This window comes from Schistocerca piceifrons, chromosome 8, assembly GCF_021461385.2.
Source record: "Schistocerca piceifrons isolate TAMUIC-IGC-003096 chromosome 8, iqSchPice1.1, whole genome shotgun sequence".
In the NCBI taxonomy this organism is placed as follows: Eukaryota; Metazoa; Arthropoda; class Insecta; order Orthoptera; family Acrididae; genus Schistocerca; species Schistocerca piceifrons.
This window is the reverse complement of record NC_060145.1, coordinates 132,197,930-132,225,822: the sequence shown is the minus strand read 5'-3', so window position 1 is coordinate 132,225,822 and position 27,893 is coordinate 132,197,930. Positions and strand designations below refer to the sequence as shown.

Sequence of the window (27,893 nt, the reverse complement as noted above, 5' to 3'; positions counted from 1 at the left end):
AGGAACCCAATGGATATCTTCAATAATTTTTTCCCAGATAATTTAAATTTTTCATAATCTATCATAAGTCCTTTAAAAAAAGCTGAGAAATGGGAGTAAACTATATTTCTATGAGAGGCAGTCATAAAGACAGCCTTAAAGTTTTAATTATCACCTTAAAAAACATAAAATCAAGCAATGGAAAGTCCAGGTTGGAATATTGACAATATTATAAAAAGGATAGATAGCTACTCACAATAAAAATGACATGTTCAGTTGCAGATAGGCACAATGAAAAGATTGTTACACATTTGAGCTTTTGGCCAGACTTTTTCAGAAAGAAAAATACATGTATATTCACACAAGCAAGCACAGATCTCACACACATGACCACAATCTCCAGCTGCTCTGCTCTCCTCTTTCAAGTGACACAGAAAAATTTTCATCAGACACGCATTTATTTATTGTTCCTATTATTCTTCCATAATCTAATCCAAGTTACTCAATAGTAATTATAATTACCTGTAAATTGTAGCACCTGATGGAAGAGGTATGTTGTTCTCTCGGCGCCAAGAAACTTGTGGTGGAGGATAGCCAGTGGCAAAACATTCCAGTGTGACTGACTGACCTTCCCTTAGGGTCAGTGTGCTTGTTGAATTGTTTAAGATCACAGGTGGTTTGCGTATTTGTAGTTTCACTTGTCTGGTAATTCTTTCATTTGGACTAATTACCACTTGGCACTGATAATGTCCTTCATCTGTATCATGAATATCTCTTATCTAAAATTACCAGGATAACATTAAAAACATTACCAGTTTGCATAAACAAAGAGCAAAAACATATTAATAATTTAGATGCATTCATTCAGCCAGAATATTCCATAGATCTCATTATTCAGTATTTCCTTTTACTATGAGGGTCAGCCAGAAATTAAGTTTCTCTATTTTTATAACAAAAAAAATAGTTACTTGAAAAAAATTATTAACAACAATTACACCAATATTTGAGCTATTTTTTGGCATAATTACTACCAGAGCTGAGATGCTCATCACATCATAGGGTCAGCTCCCGTATTTCGTGTTGAAGAAGGCTGCCATCAGTGAAGAGAACCAGTGTTTGAAAGTTATCTTCAGCTCGCCATCATTGTGAAAATACTGACCAGAGGACTGGAACTTCTTGAGGTGTAAGAAAAGATGGAAATCACTGGAAGCTAGATCAAGACTGTATGGTGGATGACCAGCATACAAGGTTAAATGGGCAGTTGCTCCCCCCCCCCCCCCCCCCAATGCGTCAGCAATCAGTTGTGTCAATGACCACAACTGTAACATATCCAGGTGCACAGAACCTTTCACCATCTACTTGATGAAGAAAAGGGGGCCATACAACTTTGTCTTGGATATCCACTTTTGGTAAATCCCTTTCCAACTCAACATAGACATGCCACTATTCAGTACCCCACACACTCACTTTTCCCAACAGATGGAAAGTCGCCTCATCTCTGAATAACAACATCCCCACAAAGTCACCATCATCTTCCATAGCTTGCTGCATTAGAATATTAAATCCTAATCAGCTGACATAATCACCTGAAGTCAGGTTGCAAATGGTAGAGTTTGAAATGCAAATGCCACCACAAAACATTGCATGCTCTTTTCTGCGCAATGCCTAGTTCACGGTTTGTATGAAAAGTTGATTTCTGTGGGCTGTGAACGAAGCTCTGTCTCAAACACTCCATTATTTCCTCAGACAATCAATCATCCTATGCTTTTCCCTTTACACAGACACCAGTGTCACGGAACTAACAAAGCCATCACAAAATGCTCTGGTAACCAGGTGCAGCTCTTCACCATTTGTGTACAAATGAATGCTGAACACCCGTAACCAAAGAACACTTCGCATATTCTAACATACTAAAACTCTTCTCCTGCACTGCCCCCATCTTGTTGAGTGTCATCACACTCCTACCACCTAGCAAGTGCTCAAGTCATGAGGCAGGCTTTTTAAACTTGGTGAGTGTATCTGTTTTCTGATGTATCACCCATCTTTGTATGTCCTATGCTTGTCAATAAGCAGTCTTTTGAAATCTGATGAATCATTTATTCTAACCCTGTACATTAATAATAGAAATTCTAAATAAATAAATAATAAAGCAACAATTATGTATGTGCTGTAAGAATACACATGCATACTTATGGAATACATTTCTATTTCTCATGCAGCTAACAAGAATCTTTATTCCTTGAATCCAGATAATCGGGAATTCACAGTGAAATAGAAAGTAAGACTTTTTATTTTTGTTTGTTTGTAAGAGTTCTTACATTATTCCTTTCTGTCACATGAGAGCTTGTTGGAAATCTTTGCAGCAGAATAAAGAGCTTCACTATGAACTGCCCCCCCCCCCCACCCCCCCCCCCCCACCCCGTTTTATTTTCCCTTTTTTTTCTCTCGAGTCAACAGTCTTCTGACTGATTTATGCGGCGTGGCATGAATTCCTATGCTGTGTGCCAATCTCTTCATCCCAGAGTACCACTTGTAACCACTTGCAACCTACATCCTCAGTTATTTGGTGAATGTATTCCAATCTCTGTCTTTCTCCACAATTTTTACCTTTTACAGCTCCCTCCAGTATCATGGAAGTCATTCCCTGATGTCTTAATAGATATCCTATCATCCTGACCCTTCTCCTTGTCAGTGTTTCCACATATTCCTTTCCTCTCCAATTCTGTGGAGAATCTCCTCATTCCTCACCTTATCAGTCCACCTAATTTTCAACATTCATCTATAGCATCACATCTCAAATGCTTCAATTCTCTTCTGTTCCGGTTTTCCCATGGTCCATGTTTCACTACCATACAATGCTGTGCTCCAAACGTACATTCTCAAAAATTTCTTCCTCAAATTAAGGCCTATGTTTGACACTAGTAGACTTCCCTTGGCCAGGAATGCCCTTTTTACCAGTGCTAGTCTGCTTTTGATGTCCTCATTGCTCTGGCCATCACTGTTTTTGTTGCTGCCTATGTAGCAGAATTCCTTAACTTCATCTACTTCGTGACCATCTATACTGATGTTCAAGTTTCTTGCTGTTCTCATTTCTGCTACTTCTCATTACTTTCATCTTTCTTCAGGTTATTCTCAAACCATATTCTGTACTCAGTAGACCGTTCATTTCATTCAGCACTTCATGTAATTCTGTTTCATTTTCATGCAGGATAGCAATGTCATCAGCAAATCATATCACTGATATCCTTTTACCTTGAATTTTAATTCCAGTCCTGAACCTTTCTTTTATTTCCATCATTGATTCTTCTATGTACAGATTGAACAGTAGCGGTGAAAGACTACATCCCTGTCTTACACCCTTTTTAATTTGAGCACTTCATTCTTAGTCATCCACTCCTATTATTCCCTTTTGGCTCTTGTGCATACTGTATGTTACCCATCTCTCCCAATAGCTTTCCCCTATTTTTTTCGGAATTTTGAACATCGTGCACCATTTTACATTGTTGAATACTTTTTCCAGATTGACAAATCCTATGAACAGGTCTTGATTTTTCTTTAGTCTTGGTTCCATTATTAACCACAATGTCATAATTGCCTCTCTGGTACCTTTGCCTTTCCTACAGACAAACTGGTCATCATCTAATTCTTTACAAGAAGCCAAAGAGCATACTGACATTTATTTAAATCTTTTTTTGTGTGTGTGTGTGTGTGTGTGTGTGTGTGTGTTTACTTAGTCACAATTCAGTACTCATTTATTATTAGCAGCTAATAGCATTCAGGGAGAAAAAAGTACTAGGAAGTGGCAGTGCGAATTCCGAGGTCACTGAAGAGGCCTCTGCAACATGTGCGGTCACCTACTTTACACTTGCTGCTCTCTTTTGCTTAAGAAATCCTTTTTTTTTTTACTTTTGCAAAGTAAGCCAATATCCTGCTCTCTGATGCAACACAATGTAAGATACTTCTCAATGCAAAATATATCAAACTAAGCATCTTGATTAACACTTTGCAGTCCTATTTTTTACACCCAGTACTCCGACTTAGCCACAGCATCTGAATGTGTCTGTGCATGCCTGAAAGTCTCAAAGAGTGCTCGAGATTTTACTGAAGGCAAGTAACAATTTCAATCAAGATTCTCTATTATTTACATTTATACAAAGCATGACAGATCCTGAAACAGTCAGTAGGATGAAATTCTGTATTTTGTACATATTTCTTGCAGTAAAAACAGTTTTTTTTGTGTCAGCTTGACATGTTACATTCAATGCAGCATTTTGTATTCTTGTCAAGGAAAACAGCAACAAAGTATTGTTTTTCACTTCTCAGCCATTCTTCAGTATCTGTATACAAGGGCCCCCATACCTATCCCCACCCCTCCACTCGCCACCCTGTAGCTCTGAGGGGAAGAAAAAATATAATGTAGTGAGGTGTTTTTCTTTCAAGAAAATGATTTAAAAACTGGTATAATGCAGGTTCTTGACAGAGTCAAAATTGGAGCTTTTCTATGGTTACTTACAAATCACAATTCATATGCCAAAATATTAAAAATACTTCATACCCCCAGGTCGAGACCCACGCCCTCCCCTACAAACTGTTGTATGACCACCCTTGTCTGTAGATGAAACACATCACCTCTTCCTGCAGTGAGAACAAAAAAAGTTATTAGTTTGTGTGCCACCTCCCCATTTGGACTAGCACAGTTAGTACAGACAGACAATGTCAGTTCACCCATCAGCCAAAGTGGAGGTATGATTTGCATTGCACCATGCCAGATGTTCCACAGTCTTCCTCAAATGATTGGAGAGAAACTATTCAGTAAACAAATGATTCTTTCATTTAATATAGCCTCATACATCAGCTCCATGGTAACATGCCTATCACTTTGGTAATGTGTGAAGTTATTGTATTATTTCGAAATTAATTAGCCCACTACATGAAATTCAAACCATTTGCAATGTAAAATTGAAGTTTATCTTTGGTGGAAGGCAGATTGTTGCTACTTCAAAATGTAGCCAACATATTGAATTGTTCTTTAAACTTGAAAGGGTATCTATCTCCAGTACTGGGAAAATGAATATTACAAAGTGCATTCAGTTCTGGCCACATGCACAAACAATACAGCAAGAGTGACCTATTCATAGCATCCATAATATCTCATTAATACATGCTCTAGTCAATATGTAATATCATTTGATTGGTGTGTATTATATACTTCATTATTTTCAGCAGCAAGTAAGTGCTAATTAACTGGTTTTTAATGAAGCTACAAATTTTAAAAATCAGACTATGGAACAACATTAGAAAAGAGAGGCACTTTTTTCATTCTTTTAATACTGTTTCTGTACAATAAACATTTTCCTGTGTGGTTTGCAACAGAAGTGTATAATAGGCACAACTATAAATTTGTATATCTCATTCTGTATGTTCTCTAAATTACTTCAAGCAAATGTCACAATAGTCCTACTATAAGGCCTTGGCCAACTACCTGTCCCATCCTTGACAAACCAGAACTGTAATTACATAAGTGCCTGTCTATATGAATTATATTTCTTACTCTGAAACTATAATGCTAAATAATTGGAACTATCCTTGAATAAATGACCCACAGATGAATAAAACTATTACAATAATTGCTAAATTTTGCATCCAATCTGATGCCATATTTAAAGAGTTTTTGTAGAGCAAGACATTGATCAGCCATTATAAGATACAAGAGAAGCTCTGTCACTTTTTTTCTCAAAGTACATACAGACATCGTTGGTATTTATGTAGACCTTACACATAAATATGTCACATTTTAAAATCCACTCAGTATTTTAAAAGTGTTGCTACTTAGATTGGCTGCTTGGTAGTAAGATGCCAGGCAATATTTGTTAAAGTAAAACATGCAGAATTGCACCATGGTCTCCCTTTAAATGGTTGAATAAGTAAGTCCACTGGTCAGACAAAGGCAGTGCCATACCACCTCCAATAGGACCATGACTTGTAAAGCACTGTACAGTTCAAACCAACCCTTGAGTTAATTACAGCCTTGCGTTTTTTAAGTAGTACCTGGAAAACACCAACAGCAGAGTACCCTGAAGAGCTACCAGAACTTATTCTTCAACTTTTGAAAATATAATGGAATTGGATAGGCAAAAATGCTACTAACCAACTGACAGCAGGAGAACACACATATAAATGTACTCAAATTTGAAAGCTTTCAGAGTCATTGGCTCCTTCTGGCATAAGGGTTGAAGGGGAAGGAAGAGGGGTGAAGGAAAAGTACTGGTGTGGTTTAGTAAATTGGAAGAGTTTGGAAAAGTTGCCCAGAACAATGGGTCAGAGGTGTCTTGCCAGATGGGATGAGAAGAAACGAGTGCTCGTTGGGGACTGCACAGGATGAGATTTAAAAACCAGATCTTGTCTGGTGCAGTCCCCAACAATCATTCTATCCTTCCCATCCCATCTGATATGGGATTCTAGGCAGCTTTACCAAACTCTTCCCATTTCCTAAAACTCACCAGTCCTTTTCCTTCACCCTTTTTCCTCCCCCTTCAACCCTTCTTGCAGAAGAAGGAGCCATTGGCTCCAGAGTCTTGCTGATTTCAATACCTTTATATGTGTGTGTTCTCCTGCCATTGTTTAGTGAGTAGATTTTTTATCTATCCAGTTACATTAGAATTTATTCTTCAGTTGTTTGCTACTGATTTTTCATCAGTGTACACACTGCAATCTCCAAAAGTTTGTATGACCACATTTCTTTGTTTTTTAGCTTAGTCATTCTTCTAGTTAAAAACCACAACATGGTACATGATTCTCATTCAGTTTACAAAATACTTGTAGTTAATAGAAATAATGTAAGTAAATTCATGTAGTTGCTTCAGAATGCCAAGGGGGAGGATGTATACTGCAACTACTGTGTTGATACTAAAAGTGAAGAGTTTATAACCACCTTGTAATATTACATGTCCAGCAAGTAGGTGTACAGAACCAATAAGAAAATACCAGTAAATAATGGTTCAGCAGCGATGTCTAGACCATTTGTATAACAAATGCTTGTAGTGGAATTACAAATAACATTGTTTCTGAAGTTATTTCAGACAGTGTAACAAAAGTGTAATCTGCTACTCGCCACATAGAGGCATCTACAGGCAGGAAGCACATGAATGTGAATGTGAATGGTTTTCTCTATGTCTGATGCGAAATAATATCTAACAGCCTTTTTTCAACGTGCTTGTCTGCCACTCAATGCCTCTTCCAAGTGGTGAGTAGCAAGATATCCTTCTCATATAGTTATTACTACATCCCAGATTTTCCATTGATTGAAAACCCTTACAAAGCATTTTATGAAGTCTAAAAGATGAAAACTATAGTGAATGCAGACACCAAGTCCAAAACAATGCATAAAGCCTGGTAAGGATTTCATATGAAGTGTTAATATTACGAAGAAGCTTTGTAAGTGTCCCAAACAAGTATCTGAAATTTGTAATCAACATTTCATAAAATTGGTAACAGACTTTTGTATTCAATTACTAGATGTAAAGGACCAGCTCCACTTAGTTTTTTTTCCATTTGTTTTCTGAACTGACAAAAAATGTGTAATTAATCATCTCATTTGTGCAGCATCTACCTTATTCAAAGCATATTGCTATAAACTACATTTGATATTTTGCACTCATGTGCAAATACGAATAGAGTTTGTGGTAGTTGAGCACACTCTATGTATAGTTTACCATGTGAGAAACATTATTGTTTGAAATTTACTCCACAAATTTGGACTGTTTGCCCTTGTGCTTTATTGATAGTCACACTGGAGCCTTTTATAGAACTGAATGGTAAGTTAGCTGAAATGAGTGAAATCTGTGGTACGAACACTGACTTGCCTCTTTCTTTTTCAGTTAATATTTTTGCTTCTATGGTTTTATTTAGAAGCTTTTTTGTGTAGGCATACAGGGAAAATTGAGCAAATTTAGGAATTCTTTTGAGAAGTTTGCACTTTCATCTCTTCTCGCAGTTGAACCTATTTGCTCTCCAAAGCACCTGTGCTGCAGTGGACACCTACCAACAGGAATGTCTTTCCCGCCACTGCTCCAATCTGCCCCCTGAGGCTTATGTCTGGAATTCCCATCCAAGTAAGAGCAGGCTTTCTCCAGTGTGCACTAGTGGTGAACTTTCAGTGCTGTGTCCATGCAAATGCTCCTCTTTTTGTGTGAACCAGTGCTTTTGTTTATAAACCACTGTTTTCATTTGTGGGCCAGTGCTTTGAACAAGGACCCAAAGACTGCTTCAAAATGACTATTCAAGGACAAATCTGGTGAGTCAGCATTGTGCATAGCTTAGGGCAGGTAACTTGCAAGGGCTATGGGTTTCCGAGCTGGACCAGTTGCAATCCAGTGGTTCATGACTCACATGCTGCATCCCTTTAGCTTTCTCTAGTCACTTTGGAGAGCTGTCTTCTGATTCCATAGATCATTAATTCCACATGTGGATACACACACAAACACCTTGTAGTTACTTTGGTTTGGGCCGTAGCCGAGTATCCATGTGGGCAAATGCCGGTCAGTTTTCATAGTCTTGGATCCTCTGCATATGATGGCATCTAGCCAGTGTGTCTCTTTTGGTTACATATGTAATGTGTGTATGTTTCTGCACCTGAACCAACAAACTGGGATTTTTTTAATTTGTAGTAGTTTGTCTATCTTAATAAATAGCTTATGCTGCCAAAACTTTGCCACTCACCTTTTTGTATCTCCACTGGAACACAGGTTCCATGTTTTTCCTGCCTTCTCCTTCCATTCACATTAATTTTTGTCATTTGATAGCTATTGTATGAGTTGTGCAGTGATACACTTACTGCACTGCCAGTGTTACAACAGTATTACCAACTTCATCCACATTACTCTCTACTTGCCCTCTCTTTCTTCTCTCCCTGCCTCTCTCTTACAGTCAATTTTTGCTACCATCCTAGAAAGTCCAATCTGTTGTCACATACAGTATGGATTGTAATAATCACTTCCCCATCTCTTTTTTTTAATGGTTTTTGCATCCACAAGACATTTATTAGTATATAGTTAAACTAATATAACATTTAATGGATTCTGAAGCTATTGGTACACTTCATTCACATGTAGAAAAACTCTGCATACAATATCCATTCAGTTTTGTTTTTCTGCAATGCTAAACTAGTGAGTAATGCTTAACTAGTGAGTACATTGTAATGCCATATTGCAAAATATTTTCTGAAACAGGATTGAACCATACTTACTAAAAGTCTGTTGCCTCTAAGTAAAGTAAAATCAACAGGTAGTAAACATCTGTACTTACCAACAGGCAGTATTCTGAGGTGGCTGTATCAGTTATCACAGAATATCGTGCATTATGAGTAAGAAGTGAACTGCCATTGGATATAATTAATGGAGTCTCTGGACTGTTAGGATCAATATGCAACCATATCACTGAATAATTTCCTCCATTATTTACTTTGCAGTCTAATTGTACTCTTTCTCCAATATTTACTGTCTGATCTGTTGATATATGAAGTATTGTGATTCCCTGGTGTGGTGAAGCTGTCATTAAAAAATAAAGTCACCTTGACATTTATGTTATATTACATAAACTAAGAAAAAGTATGAAATGTATAAAAATGCCATTGTTTAAAATGTAGTTATTTGTAGACCAAGCTTATGCTCATCAAAAGAACAGTGTCAGCAACACAACAAGGTGATAATGACTGAGCAGGCTCTTACAGCAAACTGATAAATTTTAGAAATGACACTTAGCTTTGGTACTCTAAATGTTATCATACAGATATTCTGACATTTACACGCTTTGCTCCAGATTATAATCTGGCCAATGTCATACTTTGATTCCCAAGAGCTTCTGAACTTTGATGAAACTCTGATGACAAACTGGTAATCTTCAACAGATGTTATTAACACCAAAGAACTAGCATCATCTGTTCCTGACACCATGTTTGTTTGGTTTGAGGGCTATCAGCTTGATTTCCGCATGGTGAACTGCTGTCAAGAAATCATTGCCATGAGTAGACCATAATTATTAATAATTTCACAAGTCAGCTTTAGATAGACTTGGAGAGAATTAGATAGAGTGAGGCACATTATGTCTTAAATATCAATTGCAAATAATTAAAAAACTATGAATGAAAAATAGACATGTAACCATTCAGCTGCAAATCAATAATGAAAATGAATACATTTACAGATAAATCAGGAGATCACATTAACTTTTAATCTTTTGCCATTATCTAGCTTTACTGCAAACATTCTCTAAAAAATAGAATGTTTACTTTATGACTGAAAAAAAGAATCCTAAAAGCTTCTATAATTTTCTGGCCGTTTAATAGTGCTTCCTTTTGTGCATTTCACCGGTGAATGAATTGTTGCCTTGTTCCTTTTTCATTTTTTATGTTTATTGTTTCATCCTGGAATTTCCATTATCATAAAATTGTAAATTTAATGCACTTCTAGATAAATATTTGTACAGTGTAAGGAGGCGTTTCTCAATAAAAACTTAACATAGAGCAGCAATCAAAACATCTAAAACTGTACAAAATGACTGAGTGAGAGGGCATTTGTAGTTAAGGAACATGCTCTTCATTTGTGAGGAGCATAGTCCAAATCAATGCTTGGCTATACATATATAGATTTTCTGAGGTTTCTCCATTTCATATAAGGAGAACATCAGTGTGGTTAATTAGAAAAGCAATAGCTGATTTCCTGCTTGACACTTACCCAAATATAGCTTGTGTTGCATTTCTGATGATCTTATTATCAATAGGTCATTACACCCTAATCTTCTTTTCTTCCTTCCCTTGTAGAAAATATTCTGACCAAGAATGCATACTGAATAGCTCACATATTATAACACGCACTGTTGTGCACAGGAAACAAAGACAAAGAAAAACCAAAACATAGAGAATGTCTCAGTCAACAAAATGGCAGCTGATACGAGGTTGTTAATGGCTGCATTGAGAAGCTGCACAGGACAACGTGTTCAAATCAAGCACTTGCCATTAGTATTGAGATTGACGATGTTGTACCATGGAAACATGTACAGAAGAATTGAAGAATGTATGGAAGATAGGGAAAAAATTAGGTTCGACAAACAGTTTGCCTTCAGGAAAATAAAGGCAACACAGAGGCAGTTATGATGTTGCATTTGATAACAAGGACAAGAGTTAAGAAAAATCAACCTACCTTCATAGGATCTTTTGACCTATAAATAGTGTTTAATAACATAAAATGATGTAAGATGTTTGAAATTTATGTGTTGTGTGGCTCAGTGGTTAAGTGTCAGGTTATAGGCTACAAAGGTCAGTCCTAGGATTTTTATCACTCACTCATCACTTCTTTCAACTCTGGTAATATTTGTTAATGTGAAAAATGCTAAGTTGCATCATGATCCAGAACCTACATTAAACTGTTGGTGCCTATAACAGGATGGGTAAGTCAGTTCAAAGGCCAGAGGAAGGCAACTGAACCACAGTTTCTTCCCACTCCAGTCAAGTGTGGCATGTTGGAAGAGCAACTCTGTCCATATTGCAATTAGTCTAATCTTGTCTTCAGAGTCCCTATGGGAGTGTTATGTAGGGGCAGAAGAATATCTTCAGATTCTTCACTTACTTCATAGTTGTTCTTCAGACTTTGTAAGTAGACATTCATAGAATAATTGGTATCTAACATTCTGTGTTTTCCAATTCGGGGTTTTCAACATTTCTCTAACAAAACCACGACAGTTCATGCCACCCATCTTTATATACATTCAATATACCCTGTTAGTCCTACGTGGTATGGATCCCATACACCTTAGCAATTTTGTAAGATGAGACATCCAGTCATAAAACAATTGTACAGTGATGGAGATAATGCAGATACTGATAAATATTGGTCAGTCTCATTATTCACAAGTTTCTCCAAGGTTTTAGAGAAACTACTGCATGGTAGAATCAAGTATCTTTATTCACCATAAATCATTTCACAATGATATGGGTTTCATCAATTTGATACAAGATAAAGCATATACAATGCACAGTAGTACAATGTGTAGCATTAAATATTAGTTCTAAAAAGTTTATGCAGTACATAATAATACAATGGTTGCTTCGTCAGGAAAGAGGGAAGGAGAGGGAAAGACAAAAGGATGTGGGTTTTAAGGGAGAGGTAAGGAGTCATTCCAATCCCGGGAGTGGAAGGACTTATCTTAGGGGGAAAAATGGACAGGTATACACTCGCACACACACAGGTGTCTGTGTATGTGCGGATGGATATGTGTGTGTGTGTGTGAGTGTATACCTGTCCTTTTTGCCCCTAAGGTAAGTCTTTCCACTCCCGGGATTGGAATGACTCCTTACCCTCTCCCTTAAAACCCACATCCTTTCGTCTTTCCCTCTCCTTCCCTCTTTCCTGACGAAGCAACCGTTGGTTGCGAAAGCTTGAATTTTGTGTTTGTGTTTGTTTGTGTGTCTATCGACCTGCCAGCACTTTCATTTGGTAAGTCACATCATCTTTGTTTAAACAAAGATTCCATGACTTACCAAGCGGGAAAGCGCTGGTAGATAGGCACAATAAAAAAACACACAAACACACACACAAAATTTCAAGCTTTCGCAACCCATAGTTGCTTCGTCAGGAAAGAGGGAAGGAGAGGGAAAGATGAAAGGATGTGGGTTTTAAGGGAGAGAGTAAGGAGTCATTCCAACCCATGGAGCGGAAAGACTTACCTTAGGGGGAAAAAAGGACAGGTATACACTCGCACACACACACATATCCGTGTGGACGGATGCATTCAATGACTACCGCAGCACAATATTGTCAAGTGATCTTTTGCACAACCCAAAGAAATTCTGGTCATACGTAAAGGCTATTAGTGGCACCAAAGTTAGTGTCCAGTCCATAGCAAATGAGACAGTAAATGAAATTGAGGATAGGAAAGCAAAAGCTGAAATGCAGCACGAATGGTCACAGATTTATTTAATCCTAGGGAGAATGTCACAGAGATACTGAAGGAACAACTGGCAGACTCTTGGGACAGTTTATGTCTATCTTAGATGTAAACTGTCCTGAGAAAGTCTATTAACAAAGTTCCAAAAACTGACTCTAGGAATATACGAGGTGTGACAATAAAGCAATGAGACTGATTTTCTTTGCAAGATGTGGCAACCCTGCAGGATTGCATAGGCACAATATCTTTGACCTTGGTCTATAAGCTGCTTCTAGTCCAAGCGGCACATCGATGCAACTGTTCAGTCATAAGTAGTACTGTAATAAGTTAACACGTGTTTGTGTCTCTCATCACGGAAATGGAACCGCATAATATTATGCAACTGTATGCCATTTCGTTTTGCATTAAATTTGGTGAAAATGTGACAACAACTTACGGTAAGCTTTAGAAGGCTTTTGGAGTGGAGGTTATGTCAAGAGCTCAATTTTCCATTGGCATAAAATGTTTAGTGAAGGCAGAACGACTGTTGAAGATGAGGACCGCAGTGGATGACCATCAACCTCATGGATGGATGTCAACTTGGTCGGGGTGCATGAACTCATATGATCTGATCGAAGATTATCCATGAAAATGATTGCAGAAGAACTGAACATCAATTGAGAAATGATTCACCTAATAATAACAGAGGATCTTGGTATGAGAAAGATTTGTCAAAAATGGTCCCCAAAAATCTCACACCACAACAGCGAGAAACATGGGAAACTGTGGCAGCTGATCTGTTAGAGCAAACGGAAATCAATCCAGAATTGTTGAGCTGTATTATCACTGGTGCTGAAAGTTGATTTTTTCAGTACGATCCAATGGTGTTCAAAGGGATCACCCACACCAAAAAAAGCTTGCATGTCAAAGTCCAATCGAAATGCATGCTTGTGCGCTTCTTTGATTCCAAGGTAATTGTTCATAAAGAGTGGTTGCCTCCTGGACAAACAGTTAACCAATATTCCTACAAAGAAATTTTAGAAAGACTTTGTAAAAGAGTTCTTCGTGTCCATGCCAACATTGCTGATAATTGGATTCTGCATCACGATAATTCGCCATCCCATACAGCTCTGTCAGTACAGCAATTTTTAACCTCAAAACAAATTTCAGTACTACCACAGCCACCTTATTCACCAGATGTCACTCCATGTGACTTTTTTCTGTTTCCAAGAGTCAAAACGGTAGTCACCATTTTCAAACAACACAAGATGTCCAAAAAGCTGTGACGAGGGTCTTGGAGGATATTACAGAAGATGAGTTCCAGAAATGTTACCATCGATGGCCGAAGTGCTGGAAAAAGTGTGTGCAATCAGGAGGGAACAACTTAGAAGGAGACAACACTAAACTTGACTAAAACGGTAAGCAACATTTTTTTTTCACATCAGTCTCATTACTTTATTGTCGCACCTCGTACTACAGCCCCCTATGTATCGCTCACATGGAGACCACGAGGATAAGAAAAGTAATGACTGCACACACATAGGCATTCAAACAATCATTCTTCCTATGCGCCATCCCTAATAAGTGATACAATGGGACGTACCCTCTGCCATGCACCTCATGGTGGTTTGAAGAGTATAGATGTATGTGTTTATGTAGGGATCATCATAGTATCAACTGCGAAAGTCATTTTGGGTTTCAGAAAAGATTGTTGACAGAAGTTTGCTGCCAACATTTCGGAGTTCATCCATAAAAGATGAGGAAGGCTGGAAAATTTTGTGACCTAAGTGTATGTGGTGCAACAGGGAAATGATTTGATTCATACCCTTCTGACAAAGAGCAGAAAGGTGCACTGGATAGTGGAGATGGTGTCTCGGAATTATCAGAATGGGGTACCATCGCATGTGGAGTGCCCCAGGGCTCATTTCAGGGTACCCTACTTTTTATCAATCACCTACCTCTTTGTACAGAATATTGTAGTTACAATCTCTGCTGATGGCACAATGATACTTAGTGACAATTTGTTCCACAAAATTGACTTGTTAGTTTATAAGATTTGTATGAGTATTATGGACTAGTTTAACATAAACAGTCTTCAACTTAATTACTGTACACAAGCTTTATTCAGTTTTACACAACCTATGTTCAAGAAGAAATAAGAGAAATTCTAGGTAACCATCAGATGGCAAAGCTGTATACTGCAAAATACCCAGATTTACATACTGATAGCAAATTAAATTGGTCAAATCACATCCCAAATCTGTGAAAAAGACTGTGTTGTACACTTCATACTTTACACATTGTTTGCTTTTGTAGAAATATGTAAACTATTAAATCAGCTTATTATGGTTATTTTCATGCCTTTATAGCTTATGGAATCATATTATGGGGAATCAGCCAATAGTTAAAAGAGTGCACAGAAACAAGTCATACAAATTATTAGCAGAGTACACCCTAGAATCACAGGCAAAAACCTCTAAGGAACTTGAAATCCTCACTTCTACTACACAATATATGTTCTCCCATATAAGTTTCATAAGCCAAAAAGGAGTCTTTTTAAATCCAATAATGTGTATCACAATCTTGATACTAGAAGAATACAAGGTTTGGCCACTGTGAATATACAAACCTGGGTATGGTACAGAAGGGGATCGATTTCAGTGGCTGTGTGACTTTTAATGTCCTACCATCACAAATTAAGTGTATTGTTGGCAATGAGCACTTGTTTAAAAGAAAAAGCTTATGGCAGTTCCTATTGCAAGCATTATTTTTCACTGCAGAAGAGTTTCTGAACCATAATGTGTAACATCTATGTACCTGTAAGACCTAGATACATTCCCAGATCCTTATTTGTATGCCTGTTTATTATTGCTAGCATACTTAAATACTTTGTTTTTCTCTAATAGAACCTAAAGTGTAAGGAACTTCATTTGAAATTTAGTGGACTACTTAAATAATACCATATAATGTACTATAATAATCACACGAACTTGCAGAACTGACTCGTTCCATATATTGTGATATATTCAAGAGCAGGAACGACCAGAACATGAAATAAATAAATAAAATAAAATAAAAGTAATCATAGTATAATACTCTTTTTTTTCTGAAGTGCAAAATTTTGTTCTCTGAGTATGTGAAATAAGTTGTCAACCTTTGCACCACTTTGAAATCTTGTCATGATGTGCTTGGATATTTATGAAACTTTTTTCCTGATATTACTTTATTACAGATAACTGCATCATCTGCAAAATATGTTGAGGTTACTATTGACACTATCTGTCATGTCAATAACATATGAGGTGAACAACAAGGTACCCAACACACTTCTGTGGGGCACATCAGAAGATACTTCCAGTTCTGCAGCAGGGGGGGGGGGGGGGGAGGGGGGGGGGGGAACTGTTAAAACTAAGATCTTGAAAACAGCCACAATTTGCACTTTGTATTTTTTATTTACCAATTTTGCTCTTCAAATGAACGAGGGCATCATAAGAATATACAGTTGAACGTTGGCTGACAGCATTAAAGATTGCATTTATAGTTGGGCGATAGCTCTCCAGATTAAACTGGCTGTGCTATAGTACTTAAACTTATGTCATTTTCATCTTTGTCAATGTAAATATTGTCATTTACTACTGTACTTTAAGCATAAGTTTAAGTACTATTGTACAGCCAATCTTTAGAGCTGTCAGTCAACTTTAAATATGGTCTTTAGTGCTATCAGCCAACTTTCAACTATATTCAGATGATTCTCTTGTTAATTTGAAGAGCAAAATCAATAAATAAAAAATACAAAGCGTGACTTATGTCTGTTTTCAAGAACTTACTTCTACTTCTGTTTATGCCTCTGCATCCACTCCACATCCTCCCTACCAAGACATACTCAACACAGTTACAAATTTTACTTAATACTTTGCATAATCTTCCTTCAGTCAATAATAATAGTTGTGGTACACAGCAAATGCTTTGTGTAATCTTATGCAGTCTGTTCATAAAAGCTGCCAGTTGTCAATGGAGATTCAACTAGAGCACTTCAGTAAGATGTGGGGCATATATGTTACATATTAGTAAACAATTTAAATCATGTCCAAACATTTGGTGAATGATATCTAAAAAATAAACATTTATTATTTATATACATGAAAATACTTACATCAATTACTAAAATTTAATGGGATGTGAAGACTGGCCCATAATATGAGCCAGAAAATGGCTCAATAATTAATGAAAAAATAGTTTTGATACAAGAGAAAAGTTAGATGTAAATAATATTTATATGATGGAAAACCATTGGGAAACTTTGGTACCCAATGGAGTTTTTTTGTTATTTGTTATCTATATTTACATCTGTACTCAGAAAATTACAGTGACAAAAGGTACCATTTATTGAACCAAATATTGGTATTAATGTTCATTCCATTCATTAATAGAGTAAGGGAAGAATTGATGCTTATATGTCAACATGCTATATGGTCTCCAAGAGAGTGATATGTGGGGGACCACAGAATATTCCATGATTCAAGCCTGAAAACCAATTCTTGGAAATTTCTGAGTAAGTTTTTTAATATACTCATCATTTTGCTACGAGTGCCTACAACTTTCAGCTTTTCTGTTAAACTCTTCCATAAGGCAAATACATTTGTACTGTCACAACTCAATATTGCCTACAGGTACAGATTTTCCAGCTTTTCTGTTAAACTCTTCCATGAGGCAATTTAATTTGTATTGTCACAACTCAACATCAGCACTCTTAGCAAACTCTTTAGTCAGCAGGGCAGAACTCCACTACAGTACTATCTTTCTCCAGCAGTTTGCTCTGAACAACAGCTGTGTGTGCCCATACTCTTCAGTGAATTGTGGTATTGGTAATATGGTGTACATTATGTGCAATAGCTGCCTACATTATTTTGCTACAAATATCTCCACCTGGCTCCATTCCACAATGGTGACCCCACGACTTACTTCAGCGCCTACTATGGATTTTTCAGAATACTTTGCCTCATCACTTATGTGCTGACAATGGAGCCATAGCAGTTACACTTCTGGTGACCTCCAAGTGCAAGACAGTGGCTTCCTTAGTGTTTTGTTTAATGCTTCAAATCAACAGGAACAATCTACATTTCCACTGAGATGTGAAAGTGCCATGCTGTTGGTAACAACAATGAACCTCCCGTATATGAACAATGTATAGTGGCTGCTCAACTTCTAGATGATTTCGGTAATGAGCCTAATCTGTTTTCCTATCAACAAGACACTTTTTATCAAACTGTCACAGACAGATACAGTGGCATGTCATCTGAGTTTACTGTACCAGCTGCATTAGGAACATTTCTGCAGAACCCATTTGTGATATCATGTGGTGACCAGCCAGCTGGGTCATGTGAAAATACTCTTGTGCAATTTTCTTCTACACTGCATTTGGACTTGTGGAGCTCATCTGCCGCTGTTCTCTGCCCTTCCGTGCCATCATATCAGTACAAAAATTTCTGTGGAACTTTTGACTGGAATACGGCTCCAAATTACCACCTATTTTGTCTGGAACAACTGGCAAGGTTGCTTACTATTTTTTAGTATATTCTACACAGCTATGGCATTTTTAAGTTTATCAAACTGTTGATCCATACAGTCAAGCATGCTGACATCATCAGTGACATCGTTCAAATACATCCGACTAAGAACAAATGCAACATTGTGAAGGCAGTTTTGCTTCACTGGTTACTGGTTAGCTAGAATGCTGAAACAACTATTATGGCAAATCAGTTACAACGAGCAACTAATATGCCATTATACCTGTGTTTTACTTGGGGGGGGGGGGGGTTGTGAACATAAAGTAAAGGACAGTGGAACACAACTGTGCATTTGTTGGCTAGATCAGTTACAGTAGCCATAGTCCAAATTACAAATCACATTTTTCAGCCAGTGTAGCAACGCAGTACATCGACACTGAGAGCAACAAACGAAGAAAAAAAGTGGTGGAACCGCCACAAGCTCTCGGTGTCGATGTACTGCGTTGCTACGCACAAGCTCTCCAGATACATATATTCTTGAAAACAATTGTCATCTGAAATCTTCAATTGAGCCAAGCTCGTAAAAGTATTTTGCAACCAGACAAATTAGATCTTGTCGAGATTTCAGGACATGAAGGTCTATAATGGTGATGGTCCCGATATACCAGGTTTCACTAAAACACAAAGTTGAGAGGCTTTAATAAACAAGGATAAGATATGGGATGAATGCATAAAAGGAAACAGGCAAATGAAAAGAAAGGTGATGAAGACTGGAAATGAAATTAACAAGGTAGTGTAGGGATGGTCCGTTAGTACGTGGGCAAAAAAATTACCTTTGTCTGGACTCATGTGCAGAGTGAGGCTCTGAAAGTCGCATAATGGCTGGAGAATTTTAAAGCTAGGCACATCATCATTTGAAATGAACAGTGTGATGAAGTTAAGGATGCGCAGGAAAGCATAGCAACAGAATGGTAGTCTATACTGTACAACCTAGTTGCGAATTATGACCTGGAAGACATGTTCATTGCTGATGAAACGTGACTGTTTTATTGCACACTGCCTCCAAAAGCTCTAGCAATTCAAGGTGAAACGTGCACCGATGGAAATATGTCAATGACTGATTTTACTCAAATGTGGAAACACTTTAGGTGAAATGGAGAATCCACTGGGAATTTAAAAGGTGGCAAAACCGTGTTGTTTTCAAAAACATGGACGTCAGTAAGCTTCCAGTTACATGGTGAAGCAATGAAAAGTTGTGGATGATGAATTGTCTTACGGAAGAATGGTTGGACTCTTTCAGTGCCAAAATGAAAAAAGGAAATCGCCAAGATCTCCTTGTCCTGGACAAAGTAACCTGCCACCTGATAGTCAAGTTATCAAACGTGACATTTGTTTGGTTCCTGCCAGGGTCAAGCAGCCTCACACAAACTGTGGACCATGGGGTTATTTTCACGTTCAAGTCCCATTACAGGCATATACTGGGGCATTCTCTTGTCCTTAGAGATGAAGAAGCTGAAGATGCATTTTCTCTTGTTTGGTGAATTTCTGGCCTGGATCTAGTAAACTGGCTTGGCAGTAAGGGAAAGAAGGCCCAAAACTGTTACCAAATGCTCTAACAAAGGAGGGTTTGAACGTCAAGAACAAGAGGCTTCTGTTGACTTCGATGCTCAAGAAAATGCAGCAGCAACTGCTGAATTAATTTAAATGCAGAACATTTCATGTAGTGCACATGACCACATTTGGAGTGATGACTTTGTCTTAACTCACTCCACTTTTACTTCAGTAACAGATTTAATAGAAATACCCAACACAGAAGATGATCAGCAAAACACGAAAGAAAAGCAAAATGAAGTCCCTAGAAAATTACTATGCCCGAAGAATCTACTGCATGCTTGAACAATGTTATGCTATTTGCAGCACATACAAATTCTCCCAAGCTGTTGGAACTACTCTACAGTGCAAAAACTCATGTAGAAAATATTTTTGAACAGGAAGTTCAAACAGATTTCCCTCCTTGATGTGTGCCGAAATGTAAAGCAAATAAAAGTCGGTATAGTATGTATGTACAAACAGCACTAAATGAATTTCGAGTGAAAATACAGAAAAGCCATATCATTTATCATTTAGTGTAATAGTCTAATTTTCTGTTGCATAACATACAGTAAATGAACACAGTGCAGGAATGAACCGTAAATACACGTATAATTACAAATTTATACTTTTGTGCATGATTCCTCACAAGTTTTATGTAGCCTACTGAGTTTTGTGTAATCTGGAAATTTATCTAATTTGAAAAATTGTTTTAGGCCCATGCAATTCCATTTTGAGCAAGTTTTACTGTAAATAAAAATATGGATGAAGAACTCTTTTAGCTGTACTACCAGCTTTTATATTAACCCTATAATGATATTAGACATTTTAAATTCAATTTATTAGCGTCCTTGTAGTACATCATCAAAATGACATAGGACTTGTCAATAAACATTACAATTTAAAATATATGTACATGAAAATTTATAATTGAATTTACTTGTCACTTAGACATTACAATTTTAATAGAACTATAAGAACATTAACATAAAAATATACAAGTAGGATAGCAACGTACACAAAAAAAACTAGTGATTCTCGCATCAAAGATTATTTCCATTCTTACATTAACACTGTTTCACACTTTCATAGAAACAGCAAGTATTTAAAAGTGAGCAGTTACACATATTTATTATGTCAGGGGAATATTAGCTGCGCTTTTATTGTCAATGATTCATAAACTCTTCAATATTGTAAAAACTATTGCTCAATAACATGTTTTTTAATTGTCTTTTAAATATGTGCAACTTTGGTATTATTTTTAGTTATTTGGGGAGAGAACTGTAGAGGATTTTGGGTTGGTATAGTACACTTTTGTGATACATAGCTGTTTTATGAATTTCTCTGTGGAAATCATTCCTATTCCTTGTTTCGTAGTTGTGAAATTCTCTGTTTAATGTAGAAAATTCCTCGTGTTCTTTTAAGAAACATATGCTTTCATATATGTATAAGGATCATAGTGTCATGATTTTTAATTCTTTGAAAGCATGCCTAAAAGAGTCTCTATATCCAATACCTTTTATTATTCTGACTGCCTTCTTTTGTAGTCTAAATGAATGTTTTGTTAGACTGTTGTTCCCCCAAAACTGTACACCATATCTTAATAAACTGTGCATGAATGAGAAATAAACACATAACACTGTTTTAATATTACATGAGCTTTTAAGCGTTTTAAGTATATAACATGTTTGACTTAATTTTTTGTTCAATGATATTACATGCTTTTCCCATCTTAAGTGTTCATCAAACCATACTCCCAAGAATTTAGTGTATGATGCTTGTTCAATCTTACACTTATCCAGTTCTACTGTAAGGTTAGTTTTTATTTGTATTGTATTGTATTGTATTTTTATTGATCCAGGCAATCATAGTATTGTACAGCAGTACATATGATATTGGAAAGGTCAAGAGTGCTATTTACAAGTAATTTTTACAAACTGATTTTTACATTATTTTGAAGCAAGGAATCTATCTATCTTAAACAAAACAGTTAATACAAATCATAGAATTGTAAGGTTGTACATACAATATTAGACAGGTCAGGAGAACATATTTGCAAGTAATTTTTAATAAATTAATTTTACATTATTTTGTAATGAGGAAGTTAGCTATCTTTAACAAAACAGTAAACACAAATGTTGTATGGTAAAATACAGACAGCCAATACAAATGCAATAGTAAAGTAGTCCATTGTATTTCATAGACATTCACAGTATATAATAATCCAATATATTTCATAGACATGCACAGTATATAATTTTCAGACCTAATTGAACATTTATCATAAAATTGTTTACAATTTTAATCCCTTTCGAAAAAATGATCAACTGCATAAAAGCAATGGTCCAAGAGATATTTTTTTTTAACTTATGTGTGAAGGGTCTTGGGTTCTTTGTTGCTTTGATTTCATTTGGTAAATTATTATACATTTGTATCCCAACATTTAAAACACTTTTTTGGTAGCAGGTAGTTCTAGACTGAATCATATGTAGGTCAGATTGGTGCCTTGTTGCATAGTTATGAATATCTCCATTGAATTTTAGTGTGCAGTCATTGTTTAACAGGTATGACTTGACAAATGAGACAATATTATAAATGTAAGCAGAGGACAGTGTCATAATGCCATTTGTTTTCAAATGTTGTCTGCATGATTCGTTATGTCTTAGATTACATATTATGTGTATTGCCTTTTTTTGCATTTTGAAAATATATCTACCTCCAGGTGAGTTCCCCCAAAATATGATTCCATATTGTAATGTAGAATGGAAGTAAGCATAATATACATGTATGAGAACAGATTTTGTGAATGATTTTTTGAGTATCCTTAAAACGTAACACACAGTTGATAGCTTTTTTGAGATATAATTTGTGTGAGTCTCCCACTAACGATTTTCTTCAAGCCATATGCCAAGAAACTTGACAGAGTCCAGACACGTAAGCTCTTGGTTATTCAGAATCACATCAGGCATTTCTTGTTTTTGGGATGAGAGTCTGAAGTTGATGTGCGTTGTTTTCTGTATATTTACAATCACTTTGTTCTCGTTGAACCATTTCCCGAGTGACGACATAAGCGGTTTAATTTTTTGGTTGTGGTCCTCTCTATCAGAATCTGTTATTAGTATACTCATGTCATCGCCAAATAGTGTGGTATCTCCTGTAGCAAGCTTCGTGCTTATATCATCAATGTATAGCAGAAACAGTATGGGTCCCAGGATTGAGCGTTGTGGCACACCATATCTAATAGGCATTGTGTCAAAGGAGTGGACAGTAGATTGATGAGTGGTTGTATTCTTTTTTTTCAAAATTAATTTCAACTTTTTGAAATCGGTTTGACAGGTAAGATTCTAACCATTTGTTTGCAATTCCTCTTATACCTTTATTTGCCAACTTCTTAAGGAGTATGGTATGGTCAATTACATCAAAGGCTTTGGATAAATCTAAAAAGATACCAGTAGCGATTTCCTTATTATCCAGTGCTTTTAAGGTTTTGTTGAGATACTCATAAATAGCTGTGGTAGTTGTCTTTTGCTTTCTAAAACCATGCTGGTGTTTTGTTAATAAGGATAGTTTATTAGTAAAGTCTTCCAATCTGGTGTAAAATAATTTTTCAAATATTTTTGAGAATGAGCCGAGTTGTGCTATGGGCCTGTAATTGGCTACATCATTTTTAGGGCCCTTTTTGTGAAGTGGGTTAATTTTAGAAGTCTTTAGTAGGTCAGGGAAAACTCCATTTGTAAAGGATGTATTTATTATGTGGGTTAGGGGTTCTACAATGGATTCTCCACATTTCTTTACAATTAAATCAGGAATGTTGTCACTACCACTGGAGTACTTATTCTTTAGTCCTTTTATAGCTGTAAGTACTTCAGTATTGGAGACTTTGTGAAGAAACATTGATGCCAGTACTGGTATGGTTTCTATTAGTGTTTGGTGTTGAGTATTTGGTCTGTGGTAGTTGTTATTTATCAGGTTTTCTGCTATTTTGCTAAAATAGTCATTAAAACCATTTACTATTTTTGGGGATCTGATGTGACTTCATCATTTAGGTTTAGTTTTAACGTTTTGTTTATAACATGCTGCTTACTGTTTGTTTCATTTTTTACAACTGTCCACAAGCCTTTCATTTTATTGTTAGATTTCTTTATAAATTTATCATTGTATAACTTTTTTGCTTGTTGGATTACTTTTCTGTAGATTGCATTATAGGTCTTACAATATGATCTAAACTGATCATCGACTTCATGGTGTTTCATGTGATTTTTTTAAGTCACGCTTTTTTTGGCTGGAAATCCTTATCCCTTTTGTCACCCATGACTTTGTGTGTTTGTTTCCAATTTTCCTGGATTTCAGTGGAAATGCAGTATTGAAGTGGTGGAGAAATGTTTCATGGAAGGAATTAAATATGTAGTTTACATCATTTTCTTTATAGACCTCTGCCCCGTTTTCAGCCCTTAACAGATAGTTAAAAAGCCTTATATTATCATCATTAAATTGCCTTGGCATTTTAGTTATTGTGGGATATTGTCTTGTGTAATTTAAATTCACCGTTAGTATTAGGGCTTCATGGTCACTGTAACCTGTGCTGATGACTCCGATTGAGTGGTGTAGTTTATCTGTGTTTATGAAAATCTGATATAGAGCTGTTTTTGAATTCTTTGTGATCCTGGCTGGTGTGTTTACAGTTGGGGATAGGTTGAATGACTTTGTAATATTCAACAATTCATCTTTGTTGTTTCCAGGTGTGAGGAAGTCAATATTAAAATCTCTGCTTATTAATAGATTTTTGTTTAGTGAGTGAATTTTTGTGAGTAGCACTTCGAGGGAGTGTTTGAAGGTTTGGATGTTCCCATCAGGGGTTCTATATACATTCAGTATATAGTCCGTTAAGATAATTAAGGAGAATTCAAAGTCTGTTTCTATGTGCATATTATTGTACTTTGTGAGGCTTTTGTATCTTAAATTTTTTTCGACATAGATTGCCATACCACCTCCCTTACTCTTGTTCTGACAAGAATAACCAACTAGAGTAAATTCGCCAAGTGGTGCTTTTTTAATTTTGTCTTCTGTTAACCCCCCCTCCCCATGAACCATGGACCTTGCCGTTGGTGGGGAGGCTTGCATGCCTCAACAATACAGATAGTCATGCCGTAGGTACAACCACAACGGAGGGGTATCTGTTGAGAGACCAGACAAACATGTGTTTCCTGAATAGGGGCAGCAGCCTTTTCAGTAGTTGCAGGGGCAACAGTCTGGATGATTGACTGATCTGGCCTTGTAACATTAACCAAAACGGCCTTGCTGTTGTGGCACTGTGAACGGCTGAAAGCAAGGGGAAACTACAGCCGTAATTTTTCCCAAGGGCATGCAGCTTTACTGTATGGTTAAATGACGATGGCGTCCTCTTGGGTAAAATATTCTGAAGGTAAAATAGTCCCCCATTCAGATCTCCGGGCAGGGACTACTCAAGAGGATGTCGTTATCAGGAGGAAGAAAACTGGCATTCTATAGATCGGAGCATTGAATGTCAGATCCCTTAATCGGGCTGGTAGATTAGAAAATTTAAAAAGGGAAATGGATAGTTTGAAGTTAGATATAGTGGGAATTAGTGAAGTTCGGTGGCAGGAGGAACAAGACTTTTGGACAGGTGAATACAGGGTTACAAATACAAAATCAAATGGGGATAATGCAGGAATAGGTTTAATAATGAATAAAAAAATAGGAGTGCAGGTAAGCTACTACAAACAGCATAGTGAATGTATTATAGTGGCCAAATTGGCACGAAGCCCATGCCTACTACAGTAGTACAAGTTTATATGCAACTAGCTCTGCAGATGACGAAGAAATTGAAGAAATGTATGATGAGATAAAAGAAATTATTCAGGTAGTGAACGGAGACGAAAATTTAATAGTCATGGCTGACTGGAATTCGACAGTAGGAAAAGGGAGAGAAGGGAACATACTAGGTGAATATGGATTGGGGCTAAGAAATGAAAGAGGAAGCCGTCTGTTAGAATTTTTCACAGAGCCTAACTTAATCATAGCTAACACTTGGTTCAAGAATCATAAAAGAAGGTTGTATACATGGAAGAATCCTGGAGGTACTAAAAAGTATCAGATAGATTATATAATCTTAAGACAGAGATTTAGGAACCAGGTTTTAAATTGTAAGACATTTCCAGGGGCAGATGTGGACTCTGACCACAATGTATTGGTTATGAACTGTAGATTAAAACTGAAAAAATTGCAAAAAGGTGAGAATTTAAGGAGATGGGACCTGGATAAACTGACTAAGCCAGAGGTTGTACAGAGTTTCAGGGACAGCATAAGGGAACAATTGAGAGGAATGGGGGAAAGAAATACAGTAGAAGATGAATGGGTAGCTCTGAGGGATGAAGTAGTGACGGCAGCAGAGGATCAAGTAGGTAAAAAGACGAGGGCTAGTAGAAATCCTTGGGTAACAGAAGAAATATTGAATTTAATTGATGAAAGGAGAAAATATAAAAATGCAGTAAATGAAGCAGGCAAAAAGGAATACAAACATCTCAAAAATGAGATTGATAGGAAGTGCAAAATGGCTAAGCAGGGATGGCTAGAGGACAAATGTAAGGATGTAGAGGCTTATCTCACTAGGGGTAAGATAGATACTGCCTACAGGAAAATTAAAGAGACCTTTGGAGAAAAGAGAGCCACTTGTATGAATATCAAGAGCTCAGATGGAAACCCAGTTCTAAGCAAAGAGGGGAAGGCAGAAAGGTGGAAGGAGCATATAGAGGGTCTATACAAGGGCGATGTACTTGAGGACAATATAATGGAAATGGAAGAGGATGTAGATGAAGATGAAATGGGAGATACGATACTGTGTGAAGAGTTTGACAGAGCACTGAAAGACCTGAGTCGAAACAAGGCCCCATGATTAGACAACATTCCATTAGAACTACTGACGGCCTTGGGAGAGCCAGTCCTGACAAAACTCTACCATCTGGTGAGCAAGATGTACGAGACAGGCGAAATACCCTCAGACTTCAAGAAGAATATAATAATTCCAATCCCAAAGAAAGCAGGTGTTGACAGATGTGAAAATTATTGAACTATCAGTTTAATAAGTCACAGCTGCAAAATACTAACGCGAATTATTTACAGACAAATGGAAAAACTGGTAGAAGCCGACCTCGGGAAGATCAGTTTGGATTCCGTAGAAATGTTGGAGCATGTGAGGCAATACTGACCTTACGACTTATCTTAGAAAAAAGATTAAGGAAAGGCAAACCTACGTTTCTTGCATTTGTAGATCTAGAGAAAGCTTTTGAAAATGTTGACTGGAATACTCTCTTTCAAATTCTAAAGGTCGCATGAGTAAAATACAGGGAGCTAAAAGCTATTTACAATTTGTACAGAAACCAGATGGCAGTTATAAGAGTCGAGGGGCATGAAAGGGAAGCAGTGGTTGGGAAGGAAGTGAGACAGGGTTGTAGCCTCTCCCCAATGTTATTCAGTCTGTATATTGAGCAAGCAGTAAAGGAAACAAAAGAAAAATTTGGAGTAGGTATTAAAATCCATGGAGAAGAAGTATAAACTTTGAGGTTCGCCAATAACATTGCAATTCTGTCAGAGACAGTAAAGGATTTGGAAGAGCAGTTGAATGGAATGGACAGTGTCTTGAAAGGAGGATATAAGATGAACATCAGCAAAAGCAAAACGAGGATAATGGAATGTAGTCGAATTAAGTCGATTGATGCTGAGGGAATTAGATTAGGAAATGAGACACTTAAAGTAGTAAAGGAGTTTTGCTATTTGGGGGGCAAAATAACTGAAGATGGTCGAAGTAGAGAGGATATAACATGTAGACTGGCAATGGCAAGGAAAGCGTTTCTGAGGAAGAGAAATTTGTTAACATCGAGT

General features: G+C 36.9%; 1 protein-coding gene across 1 annotated transcript in view; it reads right to left on the bottom strand.

The window, feature by feature from the left end:
* The window catches only part of LOC124711554 (lachesin-like), a 140,878-nt gene that overhangs the window by 72,385 nt on the left and 40,600 nt on the right, over positions 1-27,893 (bottom strand). The window contains exons 2-3 of the mRNA XM_047241690.1: positions 9,283-9,524; positions 502-758 (exon numbers count right to left, since the gene is read on the bottom strand). Of these exons, the coding sequence (XP_047097646.1) occupies positions 502-758; positions 9,283-9,524 (499 nt within the window). The remainder of the gene's footprint in view (positions 1-501; positions 759-9,282; positions 9,525-27,893) is intronic.